Here is a 16,656-nt window from a genome sequence, read left to right on the forward strand (position 1 = left end):
CTTTTATTTGACCTAGTTTTCTTTCCTGCTGACTAGAAGCATAGCATATGACTGAACAGTACTGTTCCATCCGAAAGACTAGCCCACAGTGATGCATTTTAGTAAAACCTCTCACTTTATTACCACAGATGGAGGAGGCATGACCATTTAAAATAGTTGAACTCTCACACACTGAATTCCTACAAGCAAACTTGAACTTGAAATCTGGTTTCTGTGATGAAGGGCATATTAGTCAATCACAAGGATGCTAATAAAACAATGGCTGCAAATCTGTAATAAGGTGACCAAATTAGAAGTTATTGGGCTTTGTTTTTAAATGTGTTACTGCCAACAAAGAATAATTATGACAAGGAAGAAGAATTAGCACTCAGGTATAGACTGATGAAGAGAGTTAAGAAAAGGGTACTAAAATGACCGTGGCCTTTGTCTGCAGTCTCTTGTTCACACAGTGGTGTTCTCAAAATGTGTATGGGGAAGAAGCACTGGGCCTCTGTTCATTGCATGTCAAGGTCCCCAAGCCACCCCAATAAAACAAAATTCACACAGATTTTTTGTTTAAGGTTTTTGACATAATTTTGGCCACAACTTTATTAAAATACAAAAAATGTGAGTAGTTGCTTAGGCATTGGTTGCGACTATCTGACCCCGCACGGGGACTGACTGACATTCACACACACATGAAGTCAGAAAGGGAAAACATTTTGGAGAGAAAGATGGAGCCGGGTGCCATGCCCTCACCTCTCCCCAAATGCTCCCAGGGGCTCTTGCGTGGCCCTAGCCCCTTGACAGGCGTTCGGACAAAAGCATGGCGAGCCCCTGGATTCCTTTAACGGAATACCCTTGCAGCAGCAGCATTGGAGGGGCAGGCACAGCCAATCCATGCCCCTCCACCAGCCAATTCATAAAACCAATGCCTAACCACAACCTTACAAGTTGTGACGATTTGCTATGCAGTAAGCAAAAACCAAATGGCACCAGCAAATCAGCCAAATGGACAAAATTCCTACCAGGCTGCTGTCCCAAAAGCAGATGACTCCATGACAGGCATAGCAAGGTCAATGCAAACAACCCTAAATATAGGGAGGGTGGGTGGGTGATCTGATGCGCGCAACGAAAAGAGGAAGCTCAACGTTGCACGCAGGGAATAAAAGCCTTCTTGGCTGTCAATCAGAAAATGGCAACATCAAATTCTCCCCAACGACAAGAGGAGCCCAATTGCCAACTACTTTTCCCCGCCCAGCAACAGTGAGGTGTCTTCTTAGACCCCACCGCAACACATGCTCTCCATGAAGGAGAACACTGTGGGGTGTAAAACTGCAGACAAGTACAACATTCCTGAGCTGGGACAGACTTCCACTACATGTGACTTGAAGAGGGTGTGGTCTGTTGTACTAGCATGGAGGAGCACATGGCCTCCATGTTCTGATCAGTGTGTGTTCTCCATTTTTGTATGTTGCTGTGTGTTTGGAGAAGTGACTCTTAGTCGCAGTCAATTGGGACTAACTTTTTTATGGAATAGTTCTAGTTGTTATGTAACTTAAGCCCATATGTCTGTGAACCTGAATGAATCTGTGAGTAAACTACTTTTATATTCTTGTGTTTATTCTTTTTAAGAGGGATTAGAAGGGATTTTACCAGGAAAGAATCTTTAATAGTAAGACTCAGATGAGTCAGCAACAAGCTGATCGCTGCGTAATTTAAAAGGGGGATGTTTGGAACTCTGCTAGAATATGGAACTTGCTACCGCAAGTTAGGAAGGATATCATTAAATAATATATCCTCTCCTGCTTCCCTAATCATCCCCACATTCATACCTTATTGCCCCCGATTTGTGGCTACTGTCAGCTTTGCCTTTGAGCCAGTGCCAATGACTGGGCTCAACCTCTTCAGCCCCGACTGGGCCAGGCGAGCTGGAAAAGCACTCCCAGAGACCTTCCACTACAGGGAGCAGGTCTAAGTGCTGTGGACTCACAACTTAGAGCTGTGAGCACCAAACTCAGTTCAAAAAGTCAGCGGAGCACAGCAGAGCATGAACCACACGAACGACAGCTCTGAAGTATAACTTCTTTTTATTCTCTACAGCTACTGCATAAACTAACTAAAGACTAATCGGAGACGCTGGACTGCATGAGTGTTACAGCTGCTTGAGCAGCCTTATCTATATACAGATAACACTCAGACTCCCTTTGAAGTCAGGCTGGGGCGGAAGAAGCAATGAGCAAAATCCACCCCCTCTTTTCTGAAACATTGTCAGCAGATTCTTGCAATGGGAGGGGTGAAACATCCTCAGCCACAGCAAATTTAATTGCACATATCAGCACCATCAGGGATTATGACAAATGCAAAAGACCTCTTATCTGAACGTTGCCATGTTTGCTGGCCGTCAGAATAATTATGGGAAGCACAAGAAGGCAGCAAGACCTGATGCAGCCTCGCTGTGCCCATGAACCTATCCCCTTACATGTGCCAGCATGTACGTTCAGCATGCAATTCTACCACCATATCTACATTACTGTCATAGCCTTGAGAGGAAGCCCCTCACCTTCACAGATCAGTAACTTTTCATTGTAGAAGAAGCCCCCTGGGCATTCGCACCGGAAGCTGCCGATCAGGTTTATGCAGACTCCATTTTCACACACACCGGGGATCTCGCGGCATTCATCAATATCTGTATTAACAAAGAAATAAAGATTGGGACGTTTGAAGCAGAAGTTGGCCCAATTAAGAAAAACAAAAAGACTTCCTCTTAACCTCTGTTCCTGGGGCATATTGTACAATCCTGATTTTTGCACCAGTTTGCTCTTCATGCAAATGAAAACAAGAAAAGGAAGAAGGGAATTCCGTCTAAGAATACTTGGCTCCTTCTCTATGAATTCCTTATTCCCCCCCCCCCTTTGGGTTTGAGTTTTTCAAACCTTGGCTATGAAACACCTACAGGCTTATAGTGTGTGAAAAACATTCATATTGAATCCTTTCCCTGCTCTCTCGTAAAGTATACACAAACATAAAGGATCCCCCCCCCAGCGCTTAAATTCAATACCCAGAGGAAGTGATGTGAAAGGTCAGATAAAAATCTGCTTTAGCAAAAAGTAAAGACTCCCTTTCAAACCCATTGCCGATTGGCGCTCGTCCCAGAAGCTTTCCACCCTTTGGTACCTATGGTCTACAAACTAAGCCAAAGTACAATGCCCTCAAACCTTTATGTTATCTTCATCCCAAGTAGTGGTCACCACAGCTGCAGGCTAAAAGGACCCAGGAAGAAGGGTGCCATAGTCTGACAAACTAAGGCATGGAGGTTGAGTTCTACCACATTGTTTAGTCTTCACTATTTCCCAGGAAAAGGCAAATCATAAAAACAAACACCCCCTTTCCCCTAATACATACCATATGAAATGAAAAGTAAATCTCAACAGAATTTTAACTCACCAACTGGTAATCCTGTAAAAATGTCTATGACGAAACCGGGCCTTTGACTTCCACAGAGAGTTGCAAATTCATCTAAAAAATGAAATAAAAGTGTAGGGAAAGTCCCACACTGAATAATTTCATTTCCCTGAAGTCACAAAGTAAGATGATTGATTCAAACTTCAAGGAAATGCAGTCATTTTACTGTATTAATTATTGGTGATGAGGATGTAACCTGCTCTGGGAACTATGTAAATACTGTAAAAAGATTCAGAACACACAAATAATCAAACAACCTACTCTCAATTTTTAATTTATGCCTTTTAAAGGCAAGGTTTTCTAAATCTTCATCCCAAACTCACCAACATCCTTACATGAAGTGTACACTAACCTGGTTATGCACAGAACCAGTATCATATGTAGACAAAGCTGTGGATGTATGTTTAAAATTAAACTAGATAGATCAATGTAAACAACAAAGACATGACAAAATAAACCCTGGGCCAAATCGGAGATGTTAGGTTTGTTTAACATTTATGGTTATCACTTAACAGAAAACATGGTTATATGTGTGAATGCAGCTAGCAAATATTCTCCTAAATTAAGATAGATAAATAAATCCATGAGTGTTGTAATAATGGGGGGGTTGTAACTGATGATGATGATGATGATGATGATGATGATGATTATTATTATTATTATTATTATTATTATTTGTGGACCGCTTATAGACAACTGTAATAAAGCAGTATAAAAATTGTCAAAATAAATAATAAAATAATATCTACTTTGATACCATCTCCCTGATACTCTTGGAGGAAAGGGAGAATGAAGACAGAGCCCCAAAGACTACCTGCAGCTATATGGCAAGAGAAAGTGATGCTCTATGGAGGAAGTTTGGCCACAAGAGAGCCTACGCACACCAGGTGGTTGAGAATTGGGTTTTTGATCAAATCGCAGCTTGGACAATCGTCTACTAATCCTGTCTCTATACCCATGGGAGTTTCATCTACCTTGGCTAGATAAGGAAAAGCAGGTTATGTTGCATACCAAACCCAACATTAGCACAGCATTGGTGACTTTGCCGTAACATTTGTGCATGTGCACATGTAGCAGCCAAAACAGCTTCCATGCACAATGTTGAGATGTATAAAAGATTCTGCTAACAGCTTTGATATTTCTCTCCAGCAGAAATACAAACCAGTGCTTGGGAGGGGGCATTGTTCACAAGGTCGGTTCCAGGCTCGTCCAATGTTGTAGGAACAGCAGCACATTTTTTTGGTCATGTTAAAGAGCAGCTCTCCATCACAGGTCTGGTTGTCAGCATAATAGTTCCTGTAGCACAGACTCCTCCTCATATCTGCAATGAAGAAAAATGAGTTAGGTTAGGCTGAGAGGCAGTGACTGACCTAAGGTCACCCAGTGTAATGGTGGGGGGAACTAGCTGGGGGACCCCCAAGGGACAAAGGCTAATAGCCCAGGGTTTGCTGATGGGGTGACAATGGGCGGTCAGAGGGAGAATTCTGGAGGGAGGAGGTGTCAGAGGCTGAAAAGGCAACAGGGCTTAGTGAGCAGAGAGTGTCTGTGGCAGAGAGGAGTCCAGAAGCAGAAGTGGTAGCAGGAGAGGAGGAAGGCCAAGAGGCAGAGATGAGTCAGGCTGGTGTCTCCCCCTACAAGCTCCCCTCCCCTCTGGAATCCCAGATACAGAAGAGATATGAAGAGAGAGGAGCAAAGACAGGGGAGTTGGAGGCGTCTCAGATTGCTTGTGAAGGACTCGGGAGGAGGAGACTTAGTCAGCTTTGGGAAGCCGGGGAATTTCTGTCTCCACAACTGCCTCATAGGGCCAAGATCTACGGAGTAGAGTTGCTGTCCACATTAGGCCTGGCACTCCTGAGCAGACCTTGTTTCTTCTAATAAAGAGTTTACATACTCTGTGTGATTTATTGGTGACCTGCTCCTGGCACCAAGTGGGGATGTCTCTCAGGTCCTGGTTTAACAACTATATGACACTAGCTTAGAAATTTGCACAGGACAACTTTCCAGTGGATTTTGAAGCATGTTTATTTGGGAGGAGAAGAACTGTTTGATTTCACATCTTTCAGTTTTAAGGTTCCAAAGCATATTTAGTTGCCCCTGCCTTAAAAGAGAAAATATGCTACTCCCATGTTTTAGTAGTAAACTACTCGTGCCTTTTTTTTCTGGAAGGGTTTCTTGAAATCCAGTGTTGTTATGTTACATAGCTGACAGCTAAAGTGAAATTGCATCATCATCTATGGATAAACATCTTTCAGTATTGTCCAAAATCCCACGGATAACGCTTGGTTTCATAACTATAAAAACCAGCACTCCACTCATCAAAAGCTTTGGCAGCAGAGCACATGCTAACCTCAGCTAGCCATGGGTTCTTGCTTAAAACCTTGCTAAATCAGTGATTTCATATCCTTCTGGTGAAATTCTGGAAGACAATACCCCGTATGTCTTTGGCTTAGTTGTACTTAAAGACATTTTGAGTTGATTTGAGTTTGGAACCTCAGCAACAATTCAGCAGAGGAACGGGATTGATCTGAGATGCGTTCAACTGAAGGTAAACCCTGAAATGATGCGTCTACAAGGCAGCTGAGTTCAATGCGCTGCAGCCACTACAAAACCGTTCAAAATGCAGACTGCACAGCCTTTAATATATGGTTTATTAAAGCCATATACCAATAACATTCAGTACAAAAATAAAACTTTCAACTCATTAAACAAACAAACAAACAAACAAACAAGCATTTATTTATTTTTGTTTCTCAGGAAGCCTGAACAAAACTTGTCCTCATCTGGACTGAAGTCATTCTTAATCTGGCAACCCTCTCCATAATACAGGAGGAAGCATCCCTTAAGAAGAATACCAAATCTACAAAGCCTCTGGTGTTTTCTTTCTTTCTTTCGCCTTAGCTATGTACCAGTACTAAAGTTACAAAGCAAAAGGTGAATCGCCCTTTCTGGAAGTCTCCAACTTTGAAGTCTTCCCCCCCTCCCCACTTGAGGCTGCTGCTTGGGTGCAGGAAACACATTCTGCATATGCTCAGAGTTACTCTTTGCTATTATTGCTTCAAGCCAGGATTATAGCTTCTTGTTTCATGAGAAACTGGAAAGCAAGTTATTGGCTTCCAAACAAAGCAGAATATTAAGCCAAATTTAAACATCATCATATTTTGGCTTGTTTGGAAGCCATTAACTACTGTTTCCGGGTAAGCGTGTAACAGGAAGCTATTTTTAAGTGCAAGATCCTGGCTTGTTCAGCCACTCACACAAATGGTGGAGGAAAGCAGATTGCAGCTGCTGTGTGCTAGTGCACACGACACATGCCTTTGCTGGATTAAGACAGGCTTTTTGGTTTAGCATAGCAGGCAATGCAGCCCACATTACTGAACCAGTTCCATACCCTGAACTGCCACCATTTACTTAGTCACATTGGTCTCTATCACTACATATCAAATTTCCTGACATTGTGCCCACTGAACATTACGGGAAGTTTGCTGCTAACATTACCAGAGCACAATTCAGGATTTGATTTTGCCTTCCTTTGTTAAAAGCATTCTAGCCAGTCACAAACTTTTTCAGCAAGTAAGACTTTCCATTAATGAAGGGAAGGAAACTCTTGCATGTAGCCATGCTCTCTAATTAGATATGTTCAAAGTCTTATTGCAAATATAGTTATCAGTTTTGCTAATGAACATTAAGAAACAAGGCTAGGCTTTTGTTTTGCATATGCTACCTTTGTTCAAGTTAAGTTCAGCCAGGCTGCCAGTTGAGAACTGATACAAGAAGGACTCTAAACAATATATATTTTATTTTCTCCCGCAACCATATTTAGCTTATTATGTTGCTACGCTGTTGTTTTCCATTGTGTTTGAGTTGCCATTGTTGTGATTTTGTGTTTGGATGTATGCCACCCTGAATGCTTAATTTCAGTGTGGAAAGGTGGATTAGAAAACGTTGAAATAAACAAACTCACCCATACAATTGTTTCCGCCATTTACTTGCAAGTAGTCAGGAGGACAAATGCAAGTGTAGTTTCCTACAGTGTTGTAGCAAGTTCCAGGTCCACAGATGCCTTCATTCTTACATTCATCAATATCTACAAAAACAAATATGGGAAGTTAATATCAACTAGAGAAAGTTTTTTTGTGCTGCATAAAAAACAGGTTCCCTAATCCTAGATAGATATGGGTTGAAAGTAGTTATTGAATGAAGAGGAAAAGCTCAACAGATGTTTCCCCCTCCCCCACGTCATTATCACACCTTTGGGCCGCACTTTGGTTAGCCCTGAATAAAAGAAGTATAATAGGTATTTTTATATATTTTATTGATTAAACCACATGTATATATTGCTTAACTACAATATATATATTGCCCAGGGCAACCCAAAGCAACTTATAACCAAACAGACAGACACACACACCCCGCCTCCCACACACATAAGATACATTAAAACCAAGTGGAAAAGAGAAATTCATTAAAAAACATCCCACCCACTTCCAAAAGACCACAGATAGTTAAAGACCAAAGGCCTGGCTATAAATAAAAGTTTTTGCCTGGTGCCTAAAGACATACAGTACAATGATGGTGCTAGGCAAGCTTCCCAGGGGAGAGTATTTCAGAAGCGGGGAGCCATTGCAGAAAAGGCCCAATCTCGTGTTGCCACCCTCTGGACTTCTCATGGAGGGGGATCACAAAGAAGGGCCTCAGATGATGATTGTAGGGTCCAGGTTGGTTCATACAGGGAGAGGCTGTCCTGAGGTTTTATAATCAAAAGTAGCCCTTTGCATTAGGCTCATAAACTAATTGGCAGGCAGTGAAGTTGGGCCATTCGAACTGCCGACCTTCTGATCGGTAAGTCCTAGGCTCTGTGGTTTAACCCACAGTGCCACCCGTGTCCCCTATTTCCCCCCCATGTATACTACTAGGTGTCCCCCCTAATAAATAGTGTCAAAAAATAGGGGGCATCTTATACACGGATAGTGCCGAGGCCATTTTCTTAAATCTGAGTCCCCCAAAATAGGGGGTGTCATATATGGGGGAGTCTTATAGATGGAAAAATACGGTAATCATGCACATAACCTTCAGTTAATTGTAACTTTCTACACCTAATTTTTCTGGAAAGAGACAATGTGGTTTGAGGAACATTCTTTTTCCGCACACAATCAAAAGCAATACTGAATAAACCTGAGGCTTACTTACCCTCACAGACTCGAGTGTCTTCATTCAGATAGTAGCCAGTTGGACACTGACACTGAAAGCTGCCAAATGAATTTATGCATTTTCCTCCTTGGCAAAGTCCAGGTAGCTCTTGACACTCATCAATATCTAAAATCAAATGTAAATGCAGACAGTATCTTGTTAAAGAGGACTGCGAACAAACGAAGCTCATGAAATAATAATTAATTATGACATGGTGATTAGTAGAGAGCCACCACAAATATGCATTACCCTCCAAAATAACTGTAATAGGATTTGGTCGGAATCCCTCTCCTCCAGGACATAGCAGCTTGTAGTCACCTGAAAAGGGAAATAAATTTCATGAGCCTACAATAGCCTAAGTTCTGCTACAAAAATTATCACTCTAACTCTCCTTACATCGGGCTGCAAGGAAGGGGTAGGTTTTTCTACATCAAGTCCTACCAGCAAAACTAGCCTCCCATTGGCTGCCAAACATGCAGGTAAGGTGGGCCGCTGCTCAAATCCCCACTGATGAAGACCAGCTGGCGTCTCCAAATGCTGCCTCCTAAGCCCATCCTACTTCCATCACATGCTGGTATCAACCCCAATTTGGAGCCAGTTGCCCTGCCCCCTCCTTTTTTCTGCCCAGTCGTCATGAGCAGAAGAAGGCTGTGGATACAGCAGTGGTCATTCAGCTCAGAAAAGCCCCACCAGCAGGAGCGAGGAGTCTGGTTTGCACCCTTATTTTTCTTCTGCAATCTTCTTCCAACCAGAGATCAAGTTGGAGGTTCTCAGGATGAACTTAACATTGCAATGAAGTGGTCTATACGTAACCTCTCTCCTGAGAAGTATACGGGGCTTGATTCAGACTTCATTGACACCCAAAGCAAGCTGAGCTTTATTTTTTTCGAAAACAAGATTTGAATTATTTAGCTCCGTGTGACACAAGTTCAAAGCCAGTGGCTTTCTACACTATAGCGCAATCTCCTGGCAATTGAGCACATGACTGTGCCTTGTGGGTGATCCTACTTGGATTGACTTTTGCTCAAAGGGAGCAAATGGACCAAGACACAAATGAGTCACCGTCTTGTACTGCTCTGCCTCACTTACTTGAGTTCACAGCTGGGCACTGCTCGCAGGGAATCCCCCAGGCTTTACCAAGGGAACAGCAGCAAGAGGCCTTGGAAACTCCAACTCCGATTTCATTGCTGCAAGCTGTATCTCCATTATCTCCTCGAGGTTTAATTTCCAAGTAACAGAAGCCAGAGCGTGTATCTAGTGGGCAAAAGAAGATGTTTCAAGTACTGTAGTGCCTTTCCCCCAAATAAGCCAAGCTGTGCTCCTGGTTATCTTTCCTGATGTGTCAGATTTCCATATCTTTATTTTTTACCTCAATAGCCAATACGGTTCAGTAGTTCTACCATCAACACCTCAAAAATATCCATCCCAGTTTACCACTCCATGCCTTGATTACAGTGGTACCTCAGGATGCGAACGGGATCCGTTCCGGAGCTCCGCTCACATCCAGAGCAGAACGCAACCCGCGTCTGCGGGTCATGATTTTCCGCTTCTGCGCATGCCGTCATTTTGAGCATCTGGGCATGCGCGAGCGGCAAAACCCGGAAGTAACACGTTCCATTACTTCTGGGTCGCCGCGGAGCGCTACCTGAAAACGCTCAACCTGAAGTGACTTTAACCTGAGGTATGACTGTATATTTAACTGTAGAGTTGCTTCACTTAAACCTAAAGGTAAAGGGACCCCTGACCATTAGGTCCAGTCGTAACCGACTCTGGGGTTGTGGCGCTCATCTCGCGTTACTGGCCAAAGAAACCGGCGTACAGCTTCCGGGTCATGTGGCCAGCATGACTAAGCCGCTTCTGGCAAACCAGAGCAGCACACGGAAACGCCGTTTACCTTCCCGCCGGAGCGGTACCTATTTATCTACTTGCCCTTTGATGTGCTTTCGAACTGCTAGGTTGGCAGGAGCAGGGACCAAGCAACGGGAGCTCACCCCATCACAGGGATTCGAACCACCGACCTTCTGATCAGCAAGTCCTAGACTCTGTGGTTTAACCCACAGCGCCACCCGCGTCCCTCACTTAAGCCTAGTTTCACTTAATTTTCAAGAATGCAAAAAGCCTCAGGTTCAATCCCTGGCATCTCCAGGTAGGATGGGAAAGTGGTTTTTTGTCTGGAGAGAGCTGCTGCCCATCAGTGTAGACAACACTTAGCTTGATGGAACAATGACTCAGCTTCCTATGCATCCTATGTGACCCAAACCATGAATAAAACACTTCAGAAGAGCTACATATGTTGACTCAGGAAGCCCAAAAAGAAATGATATTTACCAACACATCCAACACGAGTGGGGTTCAGTTCGAAATCTGGGGGGCACTCACAGGTATAACTGCCAGGCATATTGAGGCAAGTGCCGCTGATGCAAGTTGTGGGGTCTGCACACTCGTTGATATCTGGACAGGAAAAATCGAAGAAGAACCTAGGAGTGAGCAAACACCCAAAGACTCCAAGCAAATCATACAAACAGCAGCAAGAAAACCAGGTATGCCCATTTCCATGGTTTGTCTACTAAGCCTAAGAAAAAAATACAAGGCAATGCCCATTTAAGCCTCAATGGATTTCAGTTGAATGCACACATCCTATACCCATCCTATACCCATTCTGCAATCACTTTGAATAAATATCCTTGGTTCCAATAATCTACTATTCTCTTCCTTGCCAGCCAATTTAGTAAGCATTTTTTGGGTGCAAATTAAATATTCTTCATATTTCCTATGCACATTGTGGTTTTTTTTGTTTGTTTAAAGAACAAAAAGAAAATGCAGTTCTGCAAAATCAGGCACGGTGGCCCCGATCCCGAAACTTGTACATGGAATTTTGGCGTGACTGGAATCATGTTTGCTGAGTGCCCACTGTCGTTTGAGAGTAGAGACCTTGCAGATGTTGTTTGACTACATATCCAATCATCCCTGATCATTGGCCATGCTGGCTGTGACTGAGAGGAGCTGAAGTCCAAAAACATCTGCCAAGTCACAAGTTCCCCTATACCTATAAAATGCTTTGCATCTATCCACAACAACAACAAAGAAAAGTGCCTGTCAGATTACCTTGATTTAAGACTGTAAGGCTGCATATACATCATACATTTAAAGCACATTCACCCCCACCCCCAAAGAATCCTGGGGACTGTAGTTTTTTTTAAGCATGCTGGGAATTGTAGCTCTGTGAAGGGCAAACTACAGTTCCCAGGATAATTGGGATAATACAGTTCCCAGGATAATTGGGAGGCGAGTGCTTTAAAGGTATAGAATCATAGAATCATAGAGTTGGAAGAGACCACAAGGGCCATCGAGTCCAACCCCCTGCCAAGCAGGAAACACCATCAGAGCACTCCTGACATATGGTTGTCAAGCCTCTGCTTAAAGACCTCCAAAGAAGGAGACTCCACCACACTCCTTGGCAGCAAATTCCACTGTCGAACAGCTCTTACTGTCAGGAAGGTCTTCCTAATGTTTATGTTGTGAACCCAGTCAAAGCATAACATGTGGAAATGCCTACCTCCAAACTTATTTCATTTCCCCAATCCAGCAGAAATGGTAATATATTTGGTGGGTGGTATGACTGAATGTGGCCATCCTTTGTAAGATCAAACTCATAGCACCAAGATATATTTGCCACTGAAGATTAGTTAATCTGGACATATTTCTGAGAAAACTTATTTACATGAGCAGTTAAGTAAAGAGGCCTATCTCTTTAATGAATCAGCCAAGTAATGCTAACAACTAGATTGGCCAAGTCACATACTTACCTGTGCAGTTCCCACCGCTTCGGTCCAATTCATATCCTGTCTCACAGTGGCACTGGAACAAGCCAGGCAGGTTTTGGCAAGTCCCAAAGACACATATGTTGGGAAGGGCACACTCATCAATATCTTGAAGGAAGGGGGAAAGAGACAGGAGATGCCTTAATTATGTTGATATAAGCAAGAACGCAACTTTCAGCTTTAAGTAATGAACACAATTCGAAAAGCAAAACACAAAAGTGGGTGAGAAAAACACCTGCATGTTCTTTAAAAGTAAAAAAATAAAAGACTCCCCATAAAAAGGTCAGAGAGAGCAGGAATAAATAAATATTTAGGGGGCGGCTCCGCCTTACAAGGGACCCAGACAGTGGGGTGAGGCAGTTGGAAACATTTGTCCTCTGATAGTTCCAGTGTAGTCTCTTCCCTTATGGGATGAGTCTCAGAGACACTGTGTTCACCAGCCATGAGATATCTCTTGGGGAGACAAGTCCTTCAGTTTAGTTATAGAAAGGTAGACTAGGGACACCTAAGAGTGTCCCTAAGGAAAGTATGTTCAGCTTTCTCCCTGAGAAATTCATGAAGATTGTTCAGTAATCTGGGAGAGAGTAAAGATGTGTACTCAGAACTATGGTGGGAAGCTAACCCTGTTTCTTGACCCTGCTGATGCCAGTTTCTAGGGCGATAGCTGGGTTTGCTCCCTGCATCAATCTTGCTGATTACAACTTGTTCACTTTGTCCCATAGAACTTAATGCCACTAAGAACTATGGATTGTTTTTGTATAATTGTTTTTAATACTTGCAAACCACTTGCAAGGCGAGTGTTTTGACATTAGTCAGTAAATAAATCAACAAATAATAATAATAATTACTACATCAGTAATGAATCTAGCTCCTATATGTAAAACTTCATTTCATCATCTGCATAATCCCAACTAGGATTCACGATTGATTGCAATGCTTGTTTGTATAGGATACGATTCACAGAGCTTTAGCATTGCTATGAGTTGTTGATGCACTGTGATGGTGAGATCATCATTCATAACCAACTTACGCTTCTTACAATTTTATCTCAATAAGCCATTTGATATTTCATAAATATATACTAAGATGAGACACATTCTACTGAAACTCCCTAGTGGGCACTTCTTTTTGATCCCAATGGCGATGTGCCTTTAAATTTCTTTCGAAAAATTCAGGAGACCTGCGATGATTGCCTAATTACATTGGCTTGCCAAATTCAGGTAAGTACGGTTTATATACGGCACTGAATTACCTGTGCAGGCTTTCCCATCTGGGGTAGGTAGAAACCCCATATCACATTCACAGCGATAACCTCCTGGAGCATTGAGGCACTGGCCGTTTTCACAGAGGTTCAAGTTTTCTGCGCATTCATCAATATCTGAAAAGAAAAAGAAGTCACAGTTGAGTGAACACTTTCTTTTATTTATGCCAAGGAGCAACTATTGCCCAAGGCCTGAAATTCTACAACAGAAACTAAAGTATGGACATAATGAGTGTTTGCCAAATGGAAAGGGAGAGAAGATTATTTTTCTGCTTTGGAAGACATAAAGGGGTGGGGCCATAGCTCAGTAGAAGAGGTGTGTGTGTGTGTGTGTGTGTGTGTGAGAGAGAGAGAGAGAGAGAGAGAGAGAGAGAGAGAGAGATTTCTCCTAAGTTTGCAATAGGTTTATTCGCTAAACAAACAAAAAACCCCACAAAGCATGAAAAATGCATAGTCTCGACTTCTGTATTGTTATTTTTTGGGGGGAAAGGTATTGTTCTAGGTTTAAATACATACACTGAGATATAATACATTTTTTGTGATAAAATATTTTTCAAGTACGTACTTAAATATGAATTCCCATCTGGACTTTAAAAAACACATGTGAGATTCACATGGGTCAAAAATAGACTGAATCATCCCTAATTTAAATAGCACTCTTTGCACTTTTTTTTAAAAAAAAATGTAGATTAATGTGGAGATGAAATGGAATTAAATTATGAATGAACCCATGGAAACAACTGCAACAGAACAGAAATAGATCTGTCTGACCTTTTTACACAGGCCCCATTCAATTGTTTCTAACAACAGCCACATATTCATTCAAATGGGTAAGATGGCCAGGTACGTGCTCCTGAGGAATCATTTTATATTGTCAAACACTGGGCAGTGGAGGAAAGGGACTCCCTAAATGTCACCATCAGAGGTATGGGAGAGTCCCCCCCCAAGAAAGCTCACCTGTACATGTGAATCCATCCCCAGAGTACCCTTCTTTACACAGGCAACGGTACGACCCCATGGTATTTTTGCAATCCGCATGAGGGCTGCACATGTGTGTCCCATTTGAGCATTCATCTAGGTCTGAAGGGAACAAAAATGGCATTAATAAAAACACAAATATTTTTCATTGCAAGCTGAAAGGGAAAGTCTTGCAACAGCAGAAGGTCTATGAAAAAAAATCAATGGCACAACAATATGTGGGACAAAATTCCCAGTTAGCTTTTTAAAAAAATTAGACCTCCATATACTCTATCTGCGGATTGACATAACATTCCCAAGTCTAAGTAAATTCAGATAAGTACTTAAGATGAAAACTACCAATTGCTATACCAGGCAATTCATCACCAAAACATGTCGCTGTGCCAGATGCAGATGTTAAAATTGTCATACCAAGAACTTAAGTGCAACATACTTAAAAATAAGCCAAGTTTTGATAGGTGAAGAAATAGCTGCTGAGGTTCTACTACTTTGCAGATTGTTATAAAAATGCCTGAATAAAGACTGACAGCAATTGTTTATACTCCCGGGAAGAGAAACAAATGTAATTTTAAGCTGATTATTTGAATGCTTATTTCAAAATCATCTGGGCAACAGTAGAAGAGGCCTAAGGAAAGCAGCAAACTTTCCTTCTCTCCAAGTTTTTAAGGAGCAGTTAGAAAAACATCTGCAAGGGGTTGATGAGATCTCCGCACTGGCACAGAGAGTTGGATTTGATAACTATAAAGTCACTTTCAGAGTAAATGAAGCCAAAAGATGCCCAAATGATTACTTTCAACACTGACATATAAATATTTCGAGATTTAAAAACAACAGCACCTGACCAGAGTTCCTCTAACTCACCTTTACACTTGATACCATCGCCAAGCCAACCTGGGCTGCAACTGCATTTGAAACTTCCAGCTGTGTTCGTGCAGATAGCATTCCGGTCACAATTATGGGCTCCAATTTCACACTCGTTAATATCTGCAGGGGAAAACAATAAAATGTAAAGCAGGCAAATGTAAATCATTTCCTCAAATTTCTTCGGGCAAACACTTCCCCCCCCCTTAACTGCTTTATTTTCTGATAAGCAGCTGGCAAATCTTTGAGTACACTATACAAAAGGGAAAGGGAAAGGACCCCTGACAGTTAAGTCCAGTTGCAAACGACTCTGGGCTTGCGGCGCTCATCTCACTTTACTGGCCGAGGGTGCCGACTTTTGTCCGCAGACAGTTTTTCCGGGTCATATGGCCAGCATGACTAAGCAACTTCTGCCAAAACCAGTGCAGCGCACAGAAACGCCGTTTACCTTCCTGCCAGTGCAGTACCTATTTATCTACTTGCACTTTTGGGCGTGCTTTCAAACTGCTAGGTTGGCAGGAGCTGGGACCGAGCAACGGGAGCTCACCCCGTCTTGGGGATTCGAACCACCGACCTTCCAATCGGCAAGCCCAAGAGGCTAAGTGTTTTTAGACCACAGCACCACCATATTTCCGACAGGTAGAAAGATTCTGCAGAGAGCACCACCTTGGCATTGCATTGTTTAATTATGCATTGTTTAATTATGATTGGTGATTGAATCTGATTTTGATTGCATACATGACTTCCTTAGTTTCATTTTAAAGCCAGCTTTCATACTACAAGATGACTGCAATACCTAAGACAGTGAGAGATGCTTCACGAATTTGATTTCTGCGACTTCTAATGCTAGGTAAGATGATCCACACTTCCCAAGCTAACGTGCAGATCCAAATGCATTCATTTTTCAGATTTTGTACTTTTCTGAAGTTTACAACTTAAGTTATCGGCTCAAAAAATATACCCCAAAATGCTGAAATGCACATTTTGGGATAAAATGTGTTTAGAAATGTGCATAATGAGATAAAATAAGTATTTAAATACATATTTCAAGATAAAATATTTATTTGAATATGAATTTTTGTACAGGTTAAAAAATATATTACA

The 16,656-nt window shown here is 42.2% G+C and overlaps 1 protein-coding gene across 2 annotated transcripts in view; it reads right to left on the reverse strand.

The window, feature by feature from the left end:
• The window catches only part of FBN1 (fibrillin 1), a 220,725-nt gene that overhangs the window by 41,188 nt on the left and 162,881 nt on the right, over nt 1–16,656 (reverse strand). For both annotated transcript variants that reach the window (XM_081169954.1, XM_081169955.1), the window contains exons 33-44: nt 15,553–15,675; nt 14,671–14,793; nt 13,705–13,830; nt 12,438–12,560; nt 10,960–11,082; nt 9,721–9,885; nt 8,881–8,949; nt 8,632–8,757; nt 7,406–7,528; nt 4,607–4,765; nt 3,427–3,498; nt 2,543–2,668 (exon numbers count right to left, since the gene is read on the reverse strand). In XM_081169954.1, the coding sequence (XP_081026080.1) occupies nt 2,543–2,668; nt 3,427–3,498; nt 4,607–4,765; nt 7,406–7,528; nt 8,632–8,757; nt 8,881–8,949; nt 9,721–9,885; nt 10,960–11,082; nt 12,438–12,560; nt 13,705–13,830; nt 14,671–14,793; nt 15,553–15,675 (1,458 nt within the window). The remainder of the gene's footprint in view (nt 1–2,542; nt 2,669–3,426; nt 3,499–4,606; nt 4,766–7,405; nt 7,529–8,631; nt 8,758–8,880; nt 8,950–9,720; nt 9,886–10,959; nt 11,083–12,437; nt 12,561–13,704; nt 13,831–14,670; nt 14,794–15,552; nt 15,676–16,656) is intronic.

This window comes from Podarcis bocagei (genome assembly GCF_964188305.1).
Source record: "Podarcis bocagei genome assembly, chromosome: 14".
NCBI lineage: Eukaryota > Metazoa > Chordata > Lepidosauria > Squamata > Lacertidae > Podarcis > Podarcis bocagei.